At 35.9% G+C, this 15,728-nt stretch overlaps 2 protein-coding genes and 1 pseudogene across 2 annotated transcripts; 2 read left to right on the top strand and 1 right to left on the bottom strand.

Moving 5' to 3' along the window:
• Positions 1–8,097: 8,097 nt before the first annotated feature.
• Positions 8,098–8,844, top strand: LOC128283966 (secreted RxLR effector protein 161-like). Its single transcript, XM_053021397.1, has one exon. It carries the CDS (start codon positions 8,098–8,100, stop codon positions 8,842–8,844), a length of 747 nt encoding a protein of 248 aa, XP_052877357.1.
• A 2,963-nt stretch (positions 8,845–11,807) lies between these two features.
• LOC108472326 (uncharacterized mitochondrial protein AtMg00810-like) lies at positions 11,808–12,358 on the bottom strand. Its single transcript, XM_017773819.2, has 2 exons — positions 12,308–12,358; positions 11,808–12,200 (listed from the first exon to the last, which is right to left on the bottom strand). The coding sequence occupies exons 1-2, from the start codon at positions 12,356–12,358 to the stop codon at positions 11,808–11,810; spliced, it is 444 nt and encodes a 147-aa protein (XP_017629308.2).
• A 180-nt stretch (positions 12,359–12,538) lies between these two features.
• On the top strand, positions 12,539–14,153 carry LOC108472327 (probable disease resistance protein At1g58602; annotated as a pseudogene).
• Positions 14,154–15,728: the final 1,575 nt, after the last annotated feature.

The raw sequence follows: 15,728 nt of genomic DNA, 5'->3' as shown, positions 1-15,728 counted from the left end.
ATTTATATTAAATTAAAATTTATCTAGATTGCATTTTATTAACTTAATATTAATATGATATAATAGATTTAATTTAATATTTATCTAGATAATATTTTATTAATATGATTAATTCTAATCCTAGTTGAATTTTCTCTAAATCTACCTATATAAAGAGATTTTGGGTCATTATTCTTATACATTTGAATAGGTGGTAAAAGTAGCTGTTTTAGCCTCATTATTAATACATTTTTGGGTGATTATTCGATACTAATGGTAAATATTATATGTCTAATACTTTAAAATTATTTTTTATACTTAGAAGAACATTTGGGAGCAAAATGAGAAAAAACGAGAGAAAACCAAAAAATCAAAGTGAGTTACAGGAACCACATGGGCTAAACCATTCCACACAGCCTAGACACACAGTCGTGTGAGCCACACAGGCTACCACATGGTCATGTGACAGACCGTGTCGATTTCGCAATTTGTACTCTAAAACTATGAGAAAACGCTATTTTTAGGTTTTTTTGGTATTATGAGACCGTCATAGAATATTCAAGAAAACAACTCAAAAAGCATCATTGAAGTCGATTGTGAAGAAGATTTCAGTCAAGATTGAAGATTCCCTTTTGATTTCTTTGGAGATTATTACGACTTTTTTTTGTTTCTTGTGATTATACTGTATTTTGAATGTTTTTATTTGCAAGTATAATCTAATTTTTTAAATACCTAGTTAGGATGAACCCTATTATGAATTCTATTTTTTTTATTTTTATTTTACGCAATAAATACTTAAATCTTATTGTCAATCATGTATGCTTAATTAATGATTTAATATTTCTAGACTATTGACCCATGCTTGATGTGCTTAAATCGAAGGAGGAATAGGCCTGTTTAAGAGTAGATCTAACGTAATTGAATGGAGTTGCATGCAATCCTAGAAATAAGATAACATAAATCTATTGGATTAGAATCAAATCTAATATGTGAATCCATAGACCGAGTTAATGCAATAATAGGGGCTTTAACTAGAAATAAATTTTAATTAATTAACCTAGAGCCAGTTGCTCTTATTCTTGAAGAGAGATATTAACATAATTTAGGAATTTCTACGAATCAAGATACTAAGTGAAAAAATTACATAATTTAGATAGTGACAGATGAAGTGTAGGTGAATTCTTTCCTGGGTATTGTTGCGTTTATTGGTTGTTTATTCGATTATTTTCCTGATTTGTTCTTTGTTGCGTTCGTAATTAATTAGTTTAGTTAATTTTAGTTTTAATCAATCACTCAATTTTACCGGTTAATTAGTTTAGTTAATTTGCATTCTTTGTCTTCGTGGGAACGATATCTTTGTTTTCCGTAACTATACTATTAGTTGATAAGTGCACTTGCCTTAGTCGGATATTTAGTTGGTTTACGACTGTATCAAAAATTGTAGAAAGAATAGACATGGGCTTGAGGATAGTGGAGAAGACTACTTGATCGAAATGCTCATCCTAGATGAATCAAAAAGTACGATTTTAATTAAATATTTATTACTTTAGATATCAAAATTAAGTTCTTGTTTTGGAAAAAAATTCTAAACTTTGGTTTTTCTTTAAGCCTATTTCTTGTTACATTTTCAAATCCAATTTCCTTACAATAATACCTACTTTTATTATTTCAATTTATTATTGTATTTTTTATATATTTTATTTAAATTATTTCAAGGAACTAGAGTTTAAGCAGTGATATTTAATGATACTGTGACAAACTTCAAAGATAATTTTTTATAAAATTAGTAACTGGTTGTATATTTTATTAAGGTTTGGAAAAGTTTTGATTTTGTTGTAAAATCGAATCCCTTTTAGAAAGCATTGCTTTTATTATATTCAATGATCTTCTCTATTATGTGATGATTTTGTACATTATGTTTTTATAATTGCTTAGTAATTTATAACTCCAGAGTACTTGAATTACTAATTAATTTGCAAATTGGAGGTAAGTAAAAATTATTTAATGTATTTTAATAAATAATTTTCATAAAATATTATTTATTTTAAATATTATTTGCATTACTTTCGTTATATAAATTTTTATCTTTTATTAAAAATAAACTGAGGATAAAGAAGAATATTAGTATATACAAATAAATCACATAAACTTACTTCATTACGACCATGCGAGATTTCACCCGTCGAAACCTATTACTTCGCCAATGATAGAAGCATCATCATGCCTTATCTGTCACTTGTAAGGTCTGTCGACCCATCACTGTGAAGATTTATGAGATGACACATAGCTCGATGATTATATACTAACACAAGTCTTAATAGGATATAAGATTCATCTAATGGAATCCCAGAGGAAAATACCTATATTTATTTAGAGATATGAATTTTAAATTACATATATGTAATTTTTTTTCACATATTAATCTTCTGAATTCTAATTTATTAAATTTTATATGAAAGATTTTTTTATCCTTTTCGTTTGCATATCATATATCATATATCATATATACATAAGCTCCTATGCAACAAGGGCACTCTTCATTTTTTTTACATTTAATTTTTGTTTTTAAACATAATAAATAAAATTACACATATTTTTAAATACAATTATCATTAATCATTTATAATTATCTTAAATATATTTTATTAGTTTATTTTGTATAAATAACCTAAACTTTAGAAAAGTAAGCATATTTCCTAGAACTTCCAACATATTTCCTAGAACTTCTCGAGCTGCCATTGGGTTTTTCACTACCTACCTCTTCATTAAATGAATCTTCAACATCCCGACTCCTTCCATCACCAGATGAATCATCTTCCATGGACGAATCTTCTTTATCAATATCAAAATGACCATATGAGAATTTAGCACGTCCAGCTCCAGATTCAAAAGCTGTGGTATCCCCAACTTCGGGAGCCTTCACCAGAAACTGTTCATCTCCACGTTCAAGAATAATGACTTCCTCAATCTGTTTTAATTGATTAGCTGATATTAAGATAGCAGCCTTAGAAAAATCAGTAAGTTTAAGCGAGTTAGACTCCATAGAAATAAAATCACCCCAATAATTGGCAATGCTTTTGAACGTTTCCACTTTCCAGGTTCCAAGCGTGCAAGGGAAGGCCTGTAACTTCAATCCAAGTTGTGCGGAAACGTATGCAAAGGAATCGTGACCAGCATTCAACATCGATGAAAATTTATTTTAACCATGAGAACTGCAAATCTTCCATAGTCTTTAACATTTCGACATCCGAAAATTCCAAAAAAAATTGCCTTCTTGAAATTTTAAAGACATCGATCTCAAACAATCCTTTCACCCTGATACGAAGTCTTAAAATGGAGATATCGCAGTAATGACCGGTTGTGCCAACCAGACAATTACTCCACCTTTGAATGAGGCTTTTATCCATAGAAATAACTGGCCTATCATCCAAGTTTGCCTCAATAGACTCTATGTTTTCACCCTCAAGATGGAACAATTTTTGTGACGATTCTTTAACACCATTAGCAACCTTTTTATCCCTAACTTCCCGATTGTTAAGAAGATCATGTTTGAATGATTTCTCCTTACCCACCTGGTTTTGTGAGGAGTTTACCTGTAACTGAACCCTCGTGCCCATTATACCTCCATTACTAGCATCCTTGAAACTACACCCCGTTTTTCTCTAGAAAAAAATAACGACTCTTGAATCTAGAGAAGATCACAATGACCCTCCTCTCACCAATAAAAGCACCATTCATCCTCTGAACAGCTCGATGAGCATCCTTCCATAAAGTAAATCCAAATTTTGCTCCCTTCTAGCTTCTTTTCTCAGGAATAAAAAGGTCCACCATAGACCCCTGGAATTGGAAAATGACCCACAACCATCTCCAATGGATTCGCTGAGGCAAATTAGAGACAAAAAGAGTGAAGCATGATTGCCTCAGTCTGTTCCCTTCTTGAAACGTCGATCGCTTCTCCCTGAATTTTCTCTTGTTATCTGCATTAGTTCTTCGATCAACAGCACTCGATGAGAATCTTCGCTGCATCTTCTTATAATTGCACTCAACACTAGTGATTATTGAAATTTGGTTTTGATTGAGAGTCAATTTCTTTTTCGATCAGGTACTTTTATCTTGGCGCAGATTTGGGTAAGAAAATTTTAATCTCGACTCGTCAAATAATTAGTAATTTTATCCCACACATGGAAAAAGTAGAAAATCTGATCTTTAAGGAAGGTAATATTCATGCAAGTCTCGCCAACATTTTGATATAAATTTGATTTGTGAATAACAAACAACACAGATCGCTAAAAGTCCTCCTAATAGCATCACGAAAGTGACTTAAATCCCTCTCATCCATCGCATTACATTTAAAATCCAAGAGAATCACTGACGTAGATGGTAATTGTGAAAAGACAAGTCATAAATCTATTGTTCAAATTATATATTTTGTTTAAATGCATATAGTCCTTTCACTATGAGATTTTGATACCCCTGTAACATCACTTTCAATTTCTGTTGAAGTTGGCCTCCATGCAGTACATGCAGCACAGGCAGCAAAGGAGCAGCACATGCACACTCGAGACCTACATGCAGCAGCTGAAGCTCAATGTTGCTGTCCATTTCAGTTTCTCTTGTTACTTTAAATGATGTTTTGTAACTTAGTTGAATTAGAACTAAGTTGTTAATGTACTTGATGTATTTTGTTGACATTTGAGCTGATAAATCAGCTTTACTAAGTGTGCAAATTTGGTCTTTCAAGTTTCTATGTAATTAGTGGAGTTAAGTAATGTTTAGGTAATGTAAGCCTTATTTTGATCAGCAAAATGTCTGATATTTGTATTGGCATTACGCCATTATTAATAGTTGAATGAAAATCATCAGATTTCCTTCCATATACTCTCCATTTTCTTTGCTTTGTTCCTAATTTTCGGTCTTGAATTCTGTTTGTTTCTTCTGCAAGTTATGAGCCTTGCTGTACAGGCCTCTGTGTTCTAAGGTTGTTTATTGTTTAAAATCCCCAAAAATTGGTATCAGAGCTGTTGTCTTAGTGGACCTGTTACATTTCCACTTAAAAATCAATAGCTTCATCAAGCTTCTCACTAGCTGCACCACCAGTCTTCAATGGAGAAGGCTATCACATATGGGTGGTTAAAATGAATACCTACCTGCAGGCATTCGACCTACGGGGGGTGGTCAACTCAGATGTTGAACTAGCACCGCTTAGAGCCAATCCAACTGTGGTCAAATCAGGCAGCATGCTGATGAAAGGACCAAGAGGCATAAAGCCATGTCTTGCATCCAAAATTGTGTGTTAGATGTGATCTTCACAAGGATCATGGCCTGTGAGACACCAAAGCAAGCCTGGGATAGATTGAAGGAGGAGTTTCAAGAGACAGAGAGGACAAGGCAGCAACAGCTATTGAATTTGAGAAGGGACTTTGAGAATTTGAAAATGAAGGAGGAAGAAACTGTTAAGCAATATTCAGATAGGATTATGGTTGTGGTAAATAGCGTAAGGCTCCTAGGAGAGCAGTTTAGTGAAGCAAGGATAGTGGAGAAGGTGATCTCTACCTTACTTGAGAGGTATGAGGCTAAAATTTCTTCCCTCGAAGACTCAAGGGACCTGACCAGCATCTCTTTGACAGAGCTAATCAATGCTCTCTATGCACAAGAGTAAAGAAGAGCCAGCAGACTGGAGGAGCACCAAGAAGGTGCCTTCCAAGCCAAAAACAAGCCTGCCTCGAGTACCTCTGCCTACAAAGGCAAAAAGACTTGGAGAGACAAGCCTAAGTCAGATGCTCCAAGAAAAAGGGACCAACCCTACAAGCATTGCAAAAGGCCTGGTCATCTAGAAGCCAATTGTCAGTTTAGACCAGATGTGCAGTGTCAATATTGCAAAAAAGATTGGCCATGTAGAAAAGGTTTGAAAAAGCAAGGGCAAACTAAAGCAAAATCAACCACAACAGCCAAAGGTTGAGGCTCGAATAGTTGAAGAGGGCAGTGACCATGATGAGCAAGTTTTTGCAGTTTCATGCTCAGTTGCTAAGGAGAGGGCCACAAAGGGGTGGCTCATAGACAGTGGTTGCACCAATCATATGACACCTGATGCTACCATGTTCAAGTCTATAGACACAAACTTTAAAACTAAGGTGAAGGTAGGGAATGGACACTTCATTAAGACAGAAGGCAAGGGTGATGTGCTGATAAGCACTCCCATAGGCAACAAACTTGTATCAAATGTGTTGCTAGTGCTTGAGATTGATAGAAATCAGCTCAGTATAGCTCAGCTGCTAGAGAAAGGTTATTCTGTTATGTTCAAAGGCAAGGAATGCCAAATTAGTGATCCAAGTGGATCTATGCTCATGTCAATCACTATGGCTAATAAAAGCTTTGTTATTGACTGGAATAAAGCCTCAAACTCAGCTTATACAGCTTCTCTTGATGAATCCAAGCTTTGGTTTCAAAGACTTGGTCATGCCAACTATAGATCGATGGACCAGTTAACCAAATAGGATCTGGTTGAAAACTTCATCAACTTAGTTGAGAAGGAGGATGTTTGTGAGGTGTGTCAGCTAGGAAAGCAGGCCAGGCTGCCATTTCCTTCAAACAAGGTCTGGAGAGCCTCATAAAGGCTACAGCTTGTACACACTGATGTGTGTGGCCCTATGAAGACTCAGTCATTGAATGGTAGCAGGTATTTCATTCTGTTTATTGATGATCATTCGAGATTTTGTTGGATTTACTTCTTAAAGCATAAATCAGAGGTGGCCTTAGTGTTTTGGAAGTTTAAAACTGCTGCAGAAACAGAAACAGGCTATAACCTCAAGATCTTAAGGTTTGATAATGGAACTGAGTACACCTCAACTCAGTTTTAAGCCTTTTGTGATGAGGCATGCATCAAACATCAGCTCACCAACACCTATACTCCTCAATAGAATGGTGTAAGTGAAAGAAAGAATAGAAGCTTGATGGATATGGCCAGATGCTTGATGTTTGAGAAGAATTTGCCAAAAACCTTATGGGCTGAGTCAGTTAACACTGCTATTTACATTCAAAACAGGCTTCCAACCAAGGCTTATGCACACAAAACTCTATTCGAGGCCTAGTTTGGGTTCATACCATCTTTGCCTCACCTAAGAGTCTTTGGCTGCATATGCAATGCACATATCCCAGCTGTGAAGAGGAACAAATTGGCCAAGAAAGCACAACCTGGTATTCTGATAGGCTACAACAAAGTCAAGAAGGGTTATAGGATATTGGATCCTTCAGCAAATAAGGTGCTTGCGAGTAGAGATGTGGTGTTCGATGAGAAGACATGCTGGAATTGGGAGAAAAATGAGCCAGAGGCTGTTTTTGAAGACATTATGACTGATCAGGCTAAGGCTAATCAAAATGGTTCTAAAATGGACATTGATGATGAACCAGTAAGGGGTACAAGGAAATTGGCTGAAATTTATGAGAAAGCTCAAGTAGCTCAGGTAGAACCAAGCTGTTTTGAAAGGGCTGAAGCTCATGAAGGCTGGAAACAGGAAATGGCTGATGAAATCAGCATGATTGAGAAGAATAATACTTGGGAATTGGTTGAAAAACCATCCAACAAGAAGGTCATTAGGGTGAAATGGGTCTACCGAGCCAAGCAAAATGCTAATGAGAGCTTGAACAAGCTGAAAGCAAGGCTAGTTGTCAAGGGGCTCAACCAGAAATATGGTTTAGATTACTTAGAGACCTTTGCACCAGTGGCCAAGCTAGACACCATCAGGCTACTGGTTGCCTTAGTAGCACAGATGCAATGGAACATTCACCAGCTAGATGTTAAATCAACATTCCTCAATGTTTTTCTCGAAGAGGAAATTTTTGTTGAGGCTTTAAAGTGTTTGGTAAAGAACACATGGTTTACAGATTGAAGAAAGCCTTGTATGGCTTAAAATAGGCACCAAGGGCCTGGTACAACAGAATTGATGGCTACTTGATCAGTGTAGGATTTGAAAGGAGCATCAGTAAGCCAACTTTGTATGTCAAGAAGGAATAAATTGAAACACAGCTCATTGTGTCCTTATATGTTGATGATCTATTGGTGACAGGAGGAGACAATTAATGCTGGTTGATTTCAAAACCAAAATGTAATAGAAGTTTAAAATGTGTGATCTAGGGAGGATGACTTATTTCCTTGGGATGGAGGTGTCACAAACTCAGGATGGAATTTTCCTAAGTCAAAAGTCTTTTGCCTTCAAAATTCTGACAAAATTCTCCATGCAAAATTGCAAAGCAACAAGCAAACCAGTCGCTGTTGGAGAGAAACTATTGAGCCAAGGTAATTTTGTGCAGGTTAATGAATTTGTTTATAGGAGCTTAGTTGGTTGTTTATTGTATTTGACTACCATCAGGCCAGCTATTATGTTTGCTGTGAGTTTGCTCTCGAGATTGATGCATTGTTGCAATGAGAAACATTTTCAAGCTACCAAGAGAGTTCTCAGGTACATCAAAGGTACTTTGAGCTATGGTATACCGTTTAGCAAGGCTGAAAGACTGAAATTGGTTGGCTATACTGATAGTGACTGGGCTAGCTCAATAGATGACATGAAAAGTACCTCAGGATATGTTTTCACCCTTGGTTCAGCCATATTTAGCTGGAGCTCAAAGAAGCAAAGTGTTGTTGCTCAGTCAACTGTTGACGCAGAATATGTGGTAGCTGCTGGAGCTATCAACCAAGCCACTTGGCTGAGAAAAATCTTGGTTGATTTGAATCTACACCAAAAGGAAGCAACAGGGATCATGTGTGACAATCAATCTGCTGTTGCAATTGCAAAGAATCCTGTCTTTTATGGGAAAGCAAAACACTTTAAAATCAAATTTCATTTTGTTAGGGAGATGGAGCAAACTTGAGAGGTGGAGCTGGTTCATTGCAATTCTGAGGATCAAGTTGCTGACATCTTGACAAAACCTCTTAGTGTGTCAAGGTTTAACAAATTAAGAGAACAAATAGGAGTTTGCACCATGGAAGCTAAGGAGGAGTGTTGAAATTGGCCTCCATGCAGCACATGTAGCCAAGGAGTAGCACATGCACACTCGAGACCTACATGCAATAGCTGAAGCTCAATGTTGCTGTCCATTTCAATTTCTCTTGTTACTTTAAATGATGTTTTGTAACTTAGTTGAATTAGAACTAAGTTGTTAATGTACTTGATGTATTTTGTTGACATTTGAGCTGATAAATCAGTTTTACTAAGTGTGCAAGTTTGGTCTTTCAAGTTTCTATGTAATTAGTGGAGTTAGGTAATGTTTAGGTAATGTAAGCCTTATTTTGATCAGTAAAATGTCTGATACTTGTATTGGCATTATGCCATTATTAATAGTTGAATAAAAATCATCAAATTTCCTTCCATATACTCTCCATTTTCTTTGCTTTGTTCCTAATTTTCGGTCTTGAATTTTGTTTGTTTCTTCTACAAGTCACGAGCCTTGCTGTGCAAGCCTCTGTGTTCTAAGGCTGTTCATTGTTTAAAATCCCCAACAATTTCACTCAAGGAAGAGCAAACCAATTCAATTCAATTTTTAAACAATTGGGATTAGAGAAATGATTAGAGACTTTTAAGAAAAAATAATAATAAATCTAAAAGTCTGAGATAAAAAAAGAAGAGAAATTAAGGATTAGAAAACCCTTAAAAGTTAGGGAAGCAACCTTATTGGTCTCGTTTGGGATCTGATTTGGGGACCCAAGCCACTATCTTCTTCTGGTTTTCATGAATGGTGGACGAAGAAGAGAATATATTGATTTTGATACTTGTTGTTGGATTGATTCAATTATGGGTTGCTAAAGGAATAGTTTCATCCAAGCAAGAACAAAGATTGTGGGGGCAATTACATAAGATATGGTTGAATGTAATTTAATAGAGCTTGTGGAAAGCTGCATGATTCAAATACGAGAAAAGGGACTTTGTAACGTCAAAGATGAAAACTTTTCAAATGCATGATCTAATGAGAGGTCTTTTCTTGTCAAAGGAAAAACAAGAAAATTTTTTCTTCATTATTTACCAATCATGTGCATCTTTTTTACCCATAGTTCAGAAGATTAGTAGAGTTTCTGCACATGAGTTTTTTTGGACACAATGCATGAATAGTCCAAATTTTGATCACTTTTGTTATTCTATTTTTTGTTTCTTGAGGGGGAAATGAGATACGTGTGCCCTTGAAGATGTTGAATTACATTGAAAACCATGAATTAAGGATGGATTTTTTAATTCACTATACTGGATCATTGGAATTCTGGTATATGGTACAATGCATCTTAAAACTTATGGGTTTTGGACATACTTGTTCAACAATTTCAAATTACTAAGTGTCCTAAACTATGATGGAAGAATTAGTGATAGAGGATGCAAGTTACAAAATTATTGGCAATCTCATCCATTTAAGATTCTTGAGTTCATATGGTCAAAGTTGACATCATCTCTAGGCAATTTAAGGTGCTTGCAAACCTTGGATTTAAGGCCCGATGGTCTCTCTACTTTTATACCTAATGTGACTAAGACATTTATATCTGCCTAAGATAAGTAAAATATTTGCTTGCATCCTCAACGAGGGATGGGAACTTTGGAAAACCAAGTAGGAGATAGAGAAGATCAAAGCTAGAATCTCCAACTTGACTTGACAATTGTGGACATATGGTGTGAAAGAGTTAAGGGAAGGAGAAGAAGCATCAAGTTCTTCTCAAGCAAGGTGTGAGTTAAGGTAGTTGTATCCTCACATCATCGAGGATAACATCATTGGATTGAAGAATGAAATTGAGGAGCTAGTCTCTATTCTTCGCAATGATGAAAGATCAAAGCACTAACTTGTGTTGATATGTGGGATGGGTGGCCTGGGTAAGACCACGCTAGCTAAAAAAGTTTACCATCATGACCGGGTTCGAGCTTGTTTCGATCACATGGCTTGGGTTTATGTTTCTCAGTGTTAAGTTTATAGAAAGATGATGAATTATACTTATATTACTTCAAGAGAATGCAGCAAAAACAATACAATTTGAGAAGAAGTTGTGCATGCTTATATAGAACAGCATGCAGTCAATAACTGCTAATAACAACTAACAGTAACTACTAACTGTTATTAGTAACCGATATCAACAGACTTAACAGCATAATAACAGAAGCCAATCACTAGATCAACTATTACTCTAACATTCTCCGAGTTTCTTTGTTGTTTGAACAATTGAGAGCATCATTTAGTGTGAGAACTCGAAGAGCTTTTCGAAATGATTTGAACTGCATAGGTGTAATGGGCTTGGTAAGGACATCAGCGACTTGTTCTGATGATAGGACAAAGTTCACTTGAAGAGTGCCATCGATAACCTTTTCCCGAACAAAGTGATGATCTATTTCTAGATGCTTTATGCGGGCATGATGTGTGGGATTTGCAGCTATGGACACCGTAGAAGTATTGTCACACCAGATCACAGGTGGTGGATAGGTTGACAGACCAATTTCATCTATCAGTTGTTTAACCCACAAAAGCTCCGACACACAGTTGGCGAGACTTTGATACTCTGCTTCAGAGGGCGATCTGGATACAACATTTTGTTTCTTGGAACACCATGCAACAGGGTTTGGTCCTAGGTACACAACATACCCAGTGGTGGAACGTCGATCTTCAACAGACGAGGCCCAGTCAGCATCCGAGTAACAAACAACCTCAACTCGCCCTTTTGAGAAATATAAACCATGATCAACAGTCCCAATAAGATATCTTAGCACCCGTTTTACTGCTCGCCAATGAATTTCACTCGAAAGATTCATATACTGACTCAACTTGTTGACACAAAATGACAACTCTGGACGCATGATGCACAAATACTAAAGCATTCCTGCTGAATTACGATATAAATGAACATTAGGGAAAGGAGGACTGCCATCGGAAGTAGTCAATTTTGGAGTGTTTATCATAGGTGTAGGAGTAGCTGCTGCTCCTTCCATGTCGGTCTTAGCAAGTATCTCTAAAATGTATTTTTTCTGACTAAGGAACACCCCTAGAGACATGTGCTGCACGTCAATGCCTAAGAAGAAACTTAGCTGCCCCATGTCCTTGAGGGCAAATTTGTGATGAAGTTGGCAAACCATACTATCCACCTCAGCGTTTGAACTGCCTATTATTACGATATCATCAACATACACCATAAGGAGCACTACATTCTCAGACGATGTACGGATAAACAACGAGGTATCAGCCTTGGTAGCACTAACACGGAGCTGAGTAACCAAGTACTATTTGAGAGTATTAAACCATGCTCGAGGTGCTTGGCACAGACCATAAAGCACTTTGTTTAGCTTACAAACTAACTGCTGGCCATTGGCACCTGGTACCTTAAAACCAGGTGGCTATTCCATGTATTTCTTCTATCCGCCATTGAGGAAGGCGTTATTGACATTAACCTGTCGCAAGGACCACCCTTTCATGACAACAATAGCAAGCATAATTCGGATGGTTGCTGCTCGAACCACTGGGCTGAATGTGTCGCTAAAATCAATTTCAGCATGTTAAGAAAAACCTTTGGCCACTAATCGGGCTTTATACCTTTCATGAAGCAATGCAGGTATGGGAGATACCTAAGCTTACTAACCTCTTCATTTATTTAAGCCACTTTCCGGAGGACTATAAGATACCTGTGGATAGTTTGATTCAGTTATGAGTTGTCGAAGGTATTGTTTCATCAAAGCAAGAAGAATGAGATGAAGGGCAAATAGCAGAAGATGTGGCTGAAGGTTATTTAATGGAGCTTGTAGAAAGATGTATGATTCAAGTACGAGAAAGAGACATTAAGATAAGAAGTTTTCAGATGCATGATCTAATGAGAGATGTTTGCTTGTCAAAGGCAAAACAAGAAAAATTCCTCTATATTGCTGATCAGTCAAATGCCTACCAGTTATCAACAATTGGGAGGGCTTTTAGAGTTTTTGTACACGAATTTATTCCCTTACAATGCATTAAAAGTCCATGTCTTCGATCACTTTTGTTCTTCGATGAGTTTTTACCAGAGGAGAACCTGGAGAAGGTTGTGCCATTGACAATGGCAAGCTACTTTGGCAACCATGACGATGAAATTCACAATCCACTTGTTTGCTTTGTGGCACTTTTAATTTGTATTGTGTTGACTACTGAACTTAGGGGGATTTGGAAATATATGTTCAATAATTTTAATTTTCTTAGAGTCTTAGATTACGAAAGTGGAGGAGACGCAGGATGGAAGTTACCCAATGACATTGGTAAACTCATCCATTTAAGATTCTTGAGATTAAGAGGTCTTGACTTCTGGAGTTCAAAGTTGCCATCATCTCTAAGCAACTTAAGGTGCTTGCAAACCTTGGATTTAAGAATCGAAATTGGAATATGTTCAGAATCTGGACGATGCAGCAACTAAGACATCTATATCTCCTCGAGCAATGTAGTCCTGAAACATAGTTGAAGTTTAGTACATTGAGAAACCTCCAAACACTTGTCAACTTCAACACCAAGAATTGTTATGTAAAGGACCTCATCAACATGACAAATATTAGAGAGTTGAAGATTCGAGGGCCCTTCAATATTGAAGATTTTAACAGGAGGAGTTGGACAAGAATCCACCTATCATCCAAAGTAAATATCTCCATTTCCTGTCTATTATCAATGGTGAAGGAAGAATAGATCCAAAACATTTGGCGCACCTCCTTTTGAGTTGCGAAAATATTTCTAAGTTGAGCATAGATTTGGAGATAAGAAGGTTACCAGAGTACCACTACTTGTCCTCAAATCTTGCTTACATACAGTTGAAAAGGTGCAAGCTTGAGGAAGATCCAATGCCAACACTTGAGAAACTGCGTTACTTAAAGATGCTTGAATTACATGAAGAGGCTTTCATAGGAAAGGAAATGTTTTGCTCTGCACAAGGTTTTCCCAAACTCGAGCCTCTAAGCCTTACAGACCTTAATAATCTGGAGGAGTGGAAGGTGGGTGAAGGAGCCATGCCTTCTCTTCAGCGATTGGAGATACAAAGTTGCATGCAACTAAAGAAGCTTCCATATGGGCTGAGGTTCATTGCAACCCTCCAAGAAGTGAAGATTGGATAAATGCGAAAGACATTCAAAGATAAAGTGGAGGAAGAGGAAGAAGATTTCTGCAAAGTTCGACATGGTCTTTCTATCATATTCCATGACTGCGAGTGGTAGTAATTATGATTAATGTCAGGTAATTCATAATCTTTGTTTTAGGAAATACTTAACCCTTTTGTTTATATATAAAAATCCACAAGTATTTTGCATGTTTAGATTCTTTCTCAAGCAAATAATAATTTAGAGAAGATCCTAGTTTCGATTTTTATCCTCTGGTTTTGGCAATGTCTAATATTCCCACACGATTTATCATTTGAATTAAAAGTGGTAGAAAATGTTTTCAATAAGGTGTTAAGCACGTTCGTGATGGTCAGCAGTTGCAATTTGGAAGACTGAATGACATTGTCTTTTATTTCAAGATTCTTCAACTACATATGATAATGACATCTTTTAACTTTTCCTCTTCAGGTATAGAAGCCATTGCCATTTTTTTTATTCTGCTGCTGCTCTTCATGCGATCAAATATATTGTTGTTCACATCAGTACTATGTGAAATTGTGTAGGTGGTGTGAGATTTTTGTACTGTAAAATTGGAGATTTGAAATTGTCTTGTATTTTCTATATATGTTGTGGATTCTATTGTTGTTCACATCAGATTTGTTCATTGTTGTTTTTTTAATTATTCTCACATTTGTAATGTTCCCTATTATCTAAAGAATTTTAAGTAATTAATATATAGAGCAATGATTGAGAGGAAAAGAAAGAGTTTATACTTTGTACAATAGAACAGGAAATACAAAAACAACACCAATATTATAAATATTAATGATACTGGGGGGTGTTTGAACTTTCAGAAAATAAATCTGTGCCTGAGTTAGGATCAATTTTATTCATTGCTTAAACTTTCTACAAGGAAAGACTGAAAAAATAAGACTTGATCTTTATACAATTTTAGCTGTTATTTAGCTTATGATGAATACTGAGATTTTTGCGCTCAAAACTGCATCCAAAAGGACAGATGTTTTTTCAATTTCTTCAAAAGAAGGATTGCTTGCTCCGCTAAATGAAGTTAGAGATAAAAAAATCATAGCCAAGATCAAAAAATTCACTCAACAATTGTAGATGTATGATGTAACAAAGTTGGGGGATCATTGAAGGACTAAGTTCTGGTTTCACAAGATGCAGTGACTTTAAGATGCACAAAAATTAAAAATTTAAATACTTAATTGAGATTATCCCATCAAATAATAAATTTAAATACTTGATAAACTTTTATGGATTGGAAATTATCAAAACTTTGATTTAAAAGAAATAAATTATTTACTTTATAATTTTTAAACTAAAAACACACATTAGTTTTTAAACGGAAATTATCCCAACAAAATAAATAAATTTAAAATATATACTTGATAAGTTCACATTATCAAAACTAATAAGTTTGATATTAATTTGGAGTCTTGAGTTTCGTAGCCTAATTTAAGTTTGCATTTTCACTTCAGATATAGGCAATGTCGTGTGCAATATGTGAGGCCGAGAAGACGATAAAGATCAAAGTGTCTTCGGTGATACCGACGAGAACGAAGAGCAAGTGCATGCTGCTCCGAACCATATATCGTACCGTACGTGTGATGGAGGCCTATGGTTTATCCAGTTTAGGTGAATATGAATCTGAAGCATGTTGAGTCTTATGGC

The sequence above is a fragment of the Gossypium arboreum genome, chromosome 11 (assembly GCF_025698485.1).
Source record: "Gossypium arboreum isolate Shixiya-1 chromosome 11, ASM2569848v2, whole genome shotgun sequence".
NCBI classification, from domain to species: Eukaryota; Viridiplantae; Streptophyta; class Magnoliopsida; order Malvales; family Malvaceae; genus Gossypium; species Gossypium arboreum.
The sequence above is the reverse complement of the archived record's forward strand: the minus strand, read 5'-3'. Positions and strand labels throughout refer to the sequence as shown.

Coding starts and splice junctions, on each gene's coding strand:
- LOC128283966 (XM_053021397.1), top strand. CDS start 8,098: ATGTGTGATCTAGGGAGGATGACTTATTTCCTTGGGATGGAGGTGTCA.
- LOC108472326 (XM_017773819.2), bottom strand. CDS start 12,358: ATGGCGGATAGAAGAAATACATGGAATAGCCACCTGGTTTTAAGGTAC. Junction 12,201..12,307: donor ACCTGGTTTTAAGGTACCAG/GTGCCAATGGCC, acceptor TTGGTTACTCAG/CTCCGTGTTAGTGCTACCAA.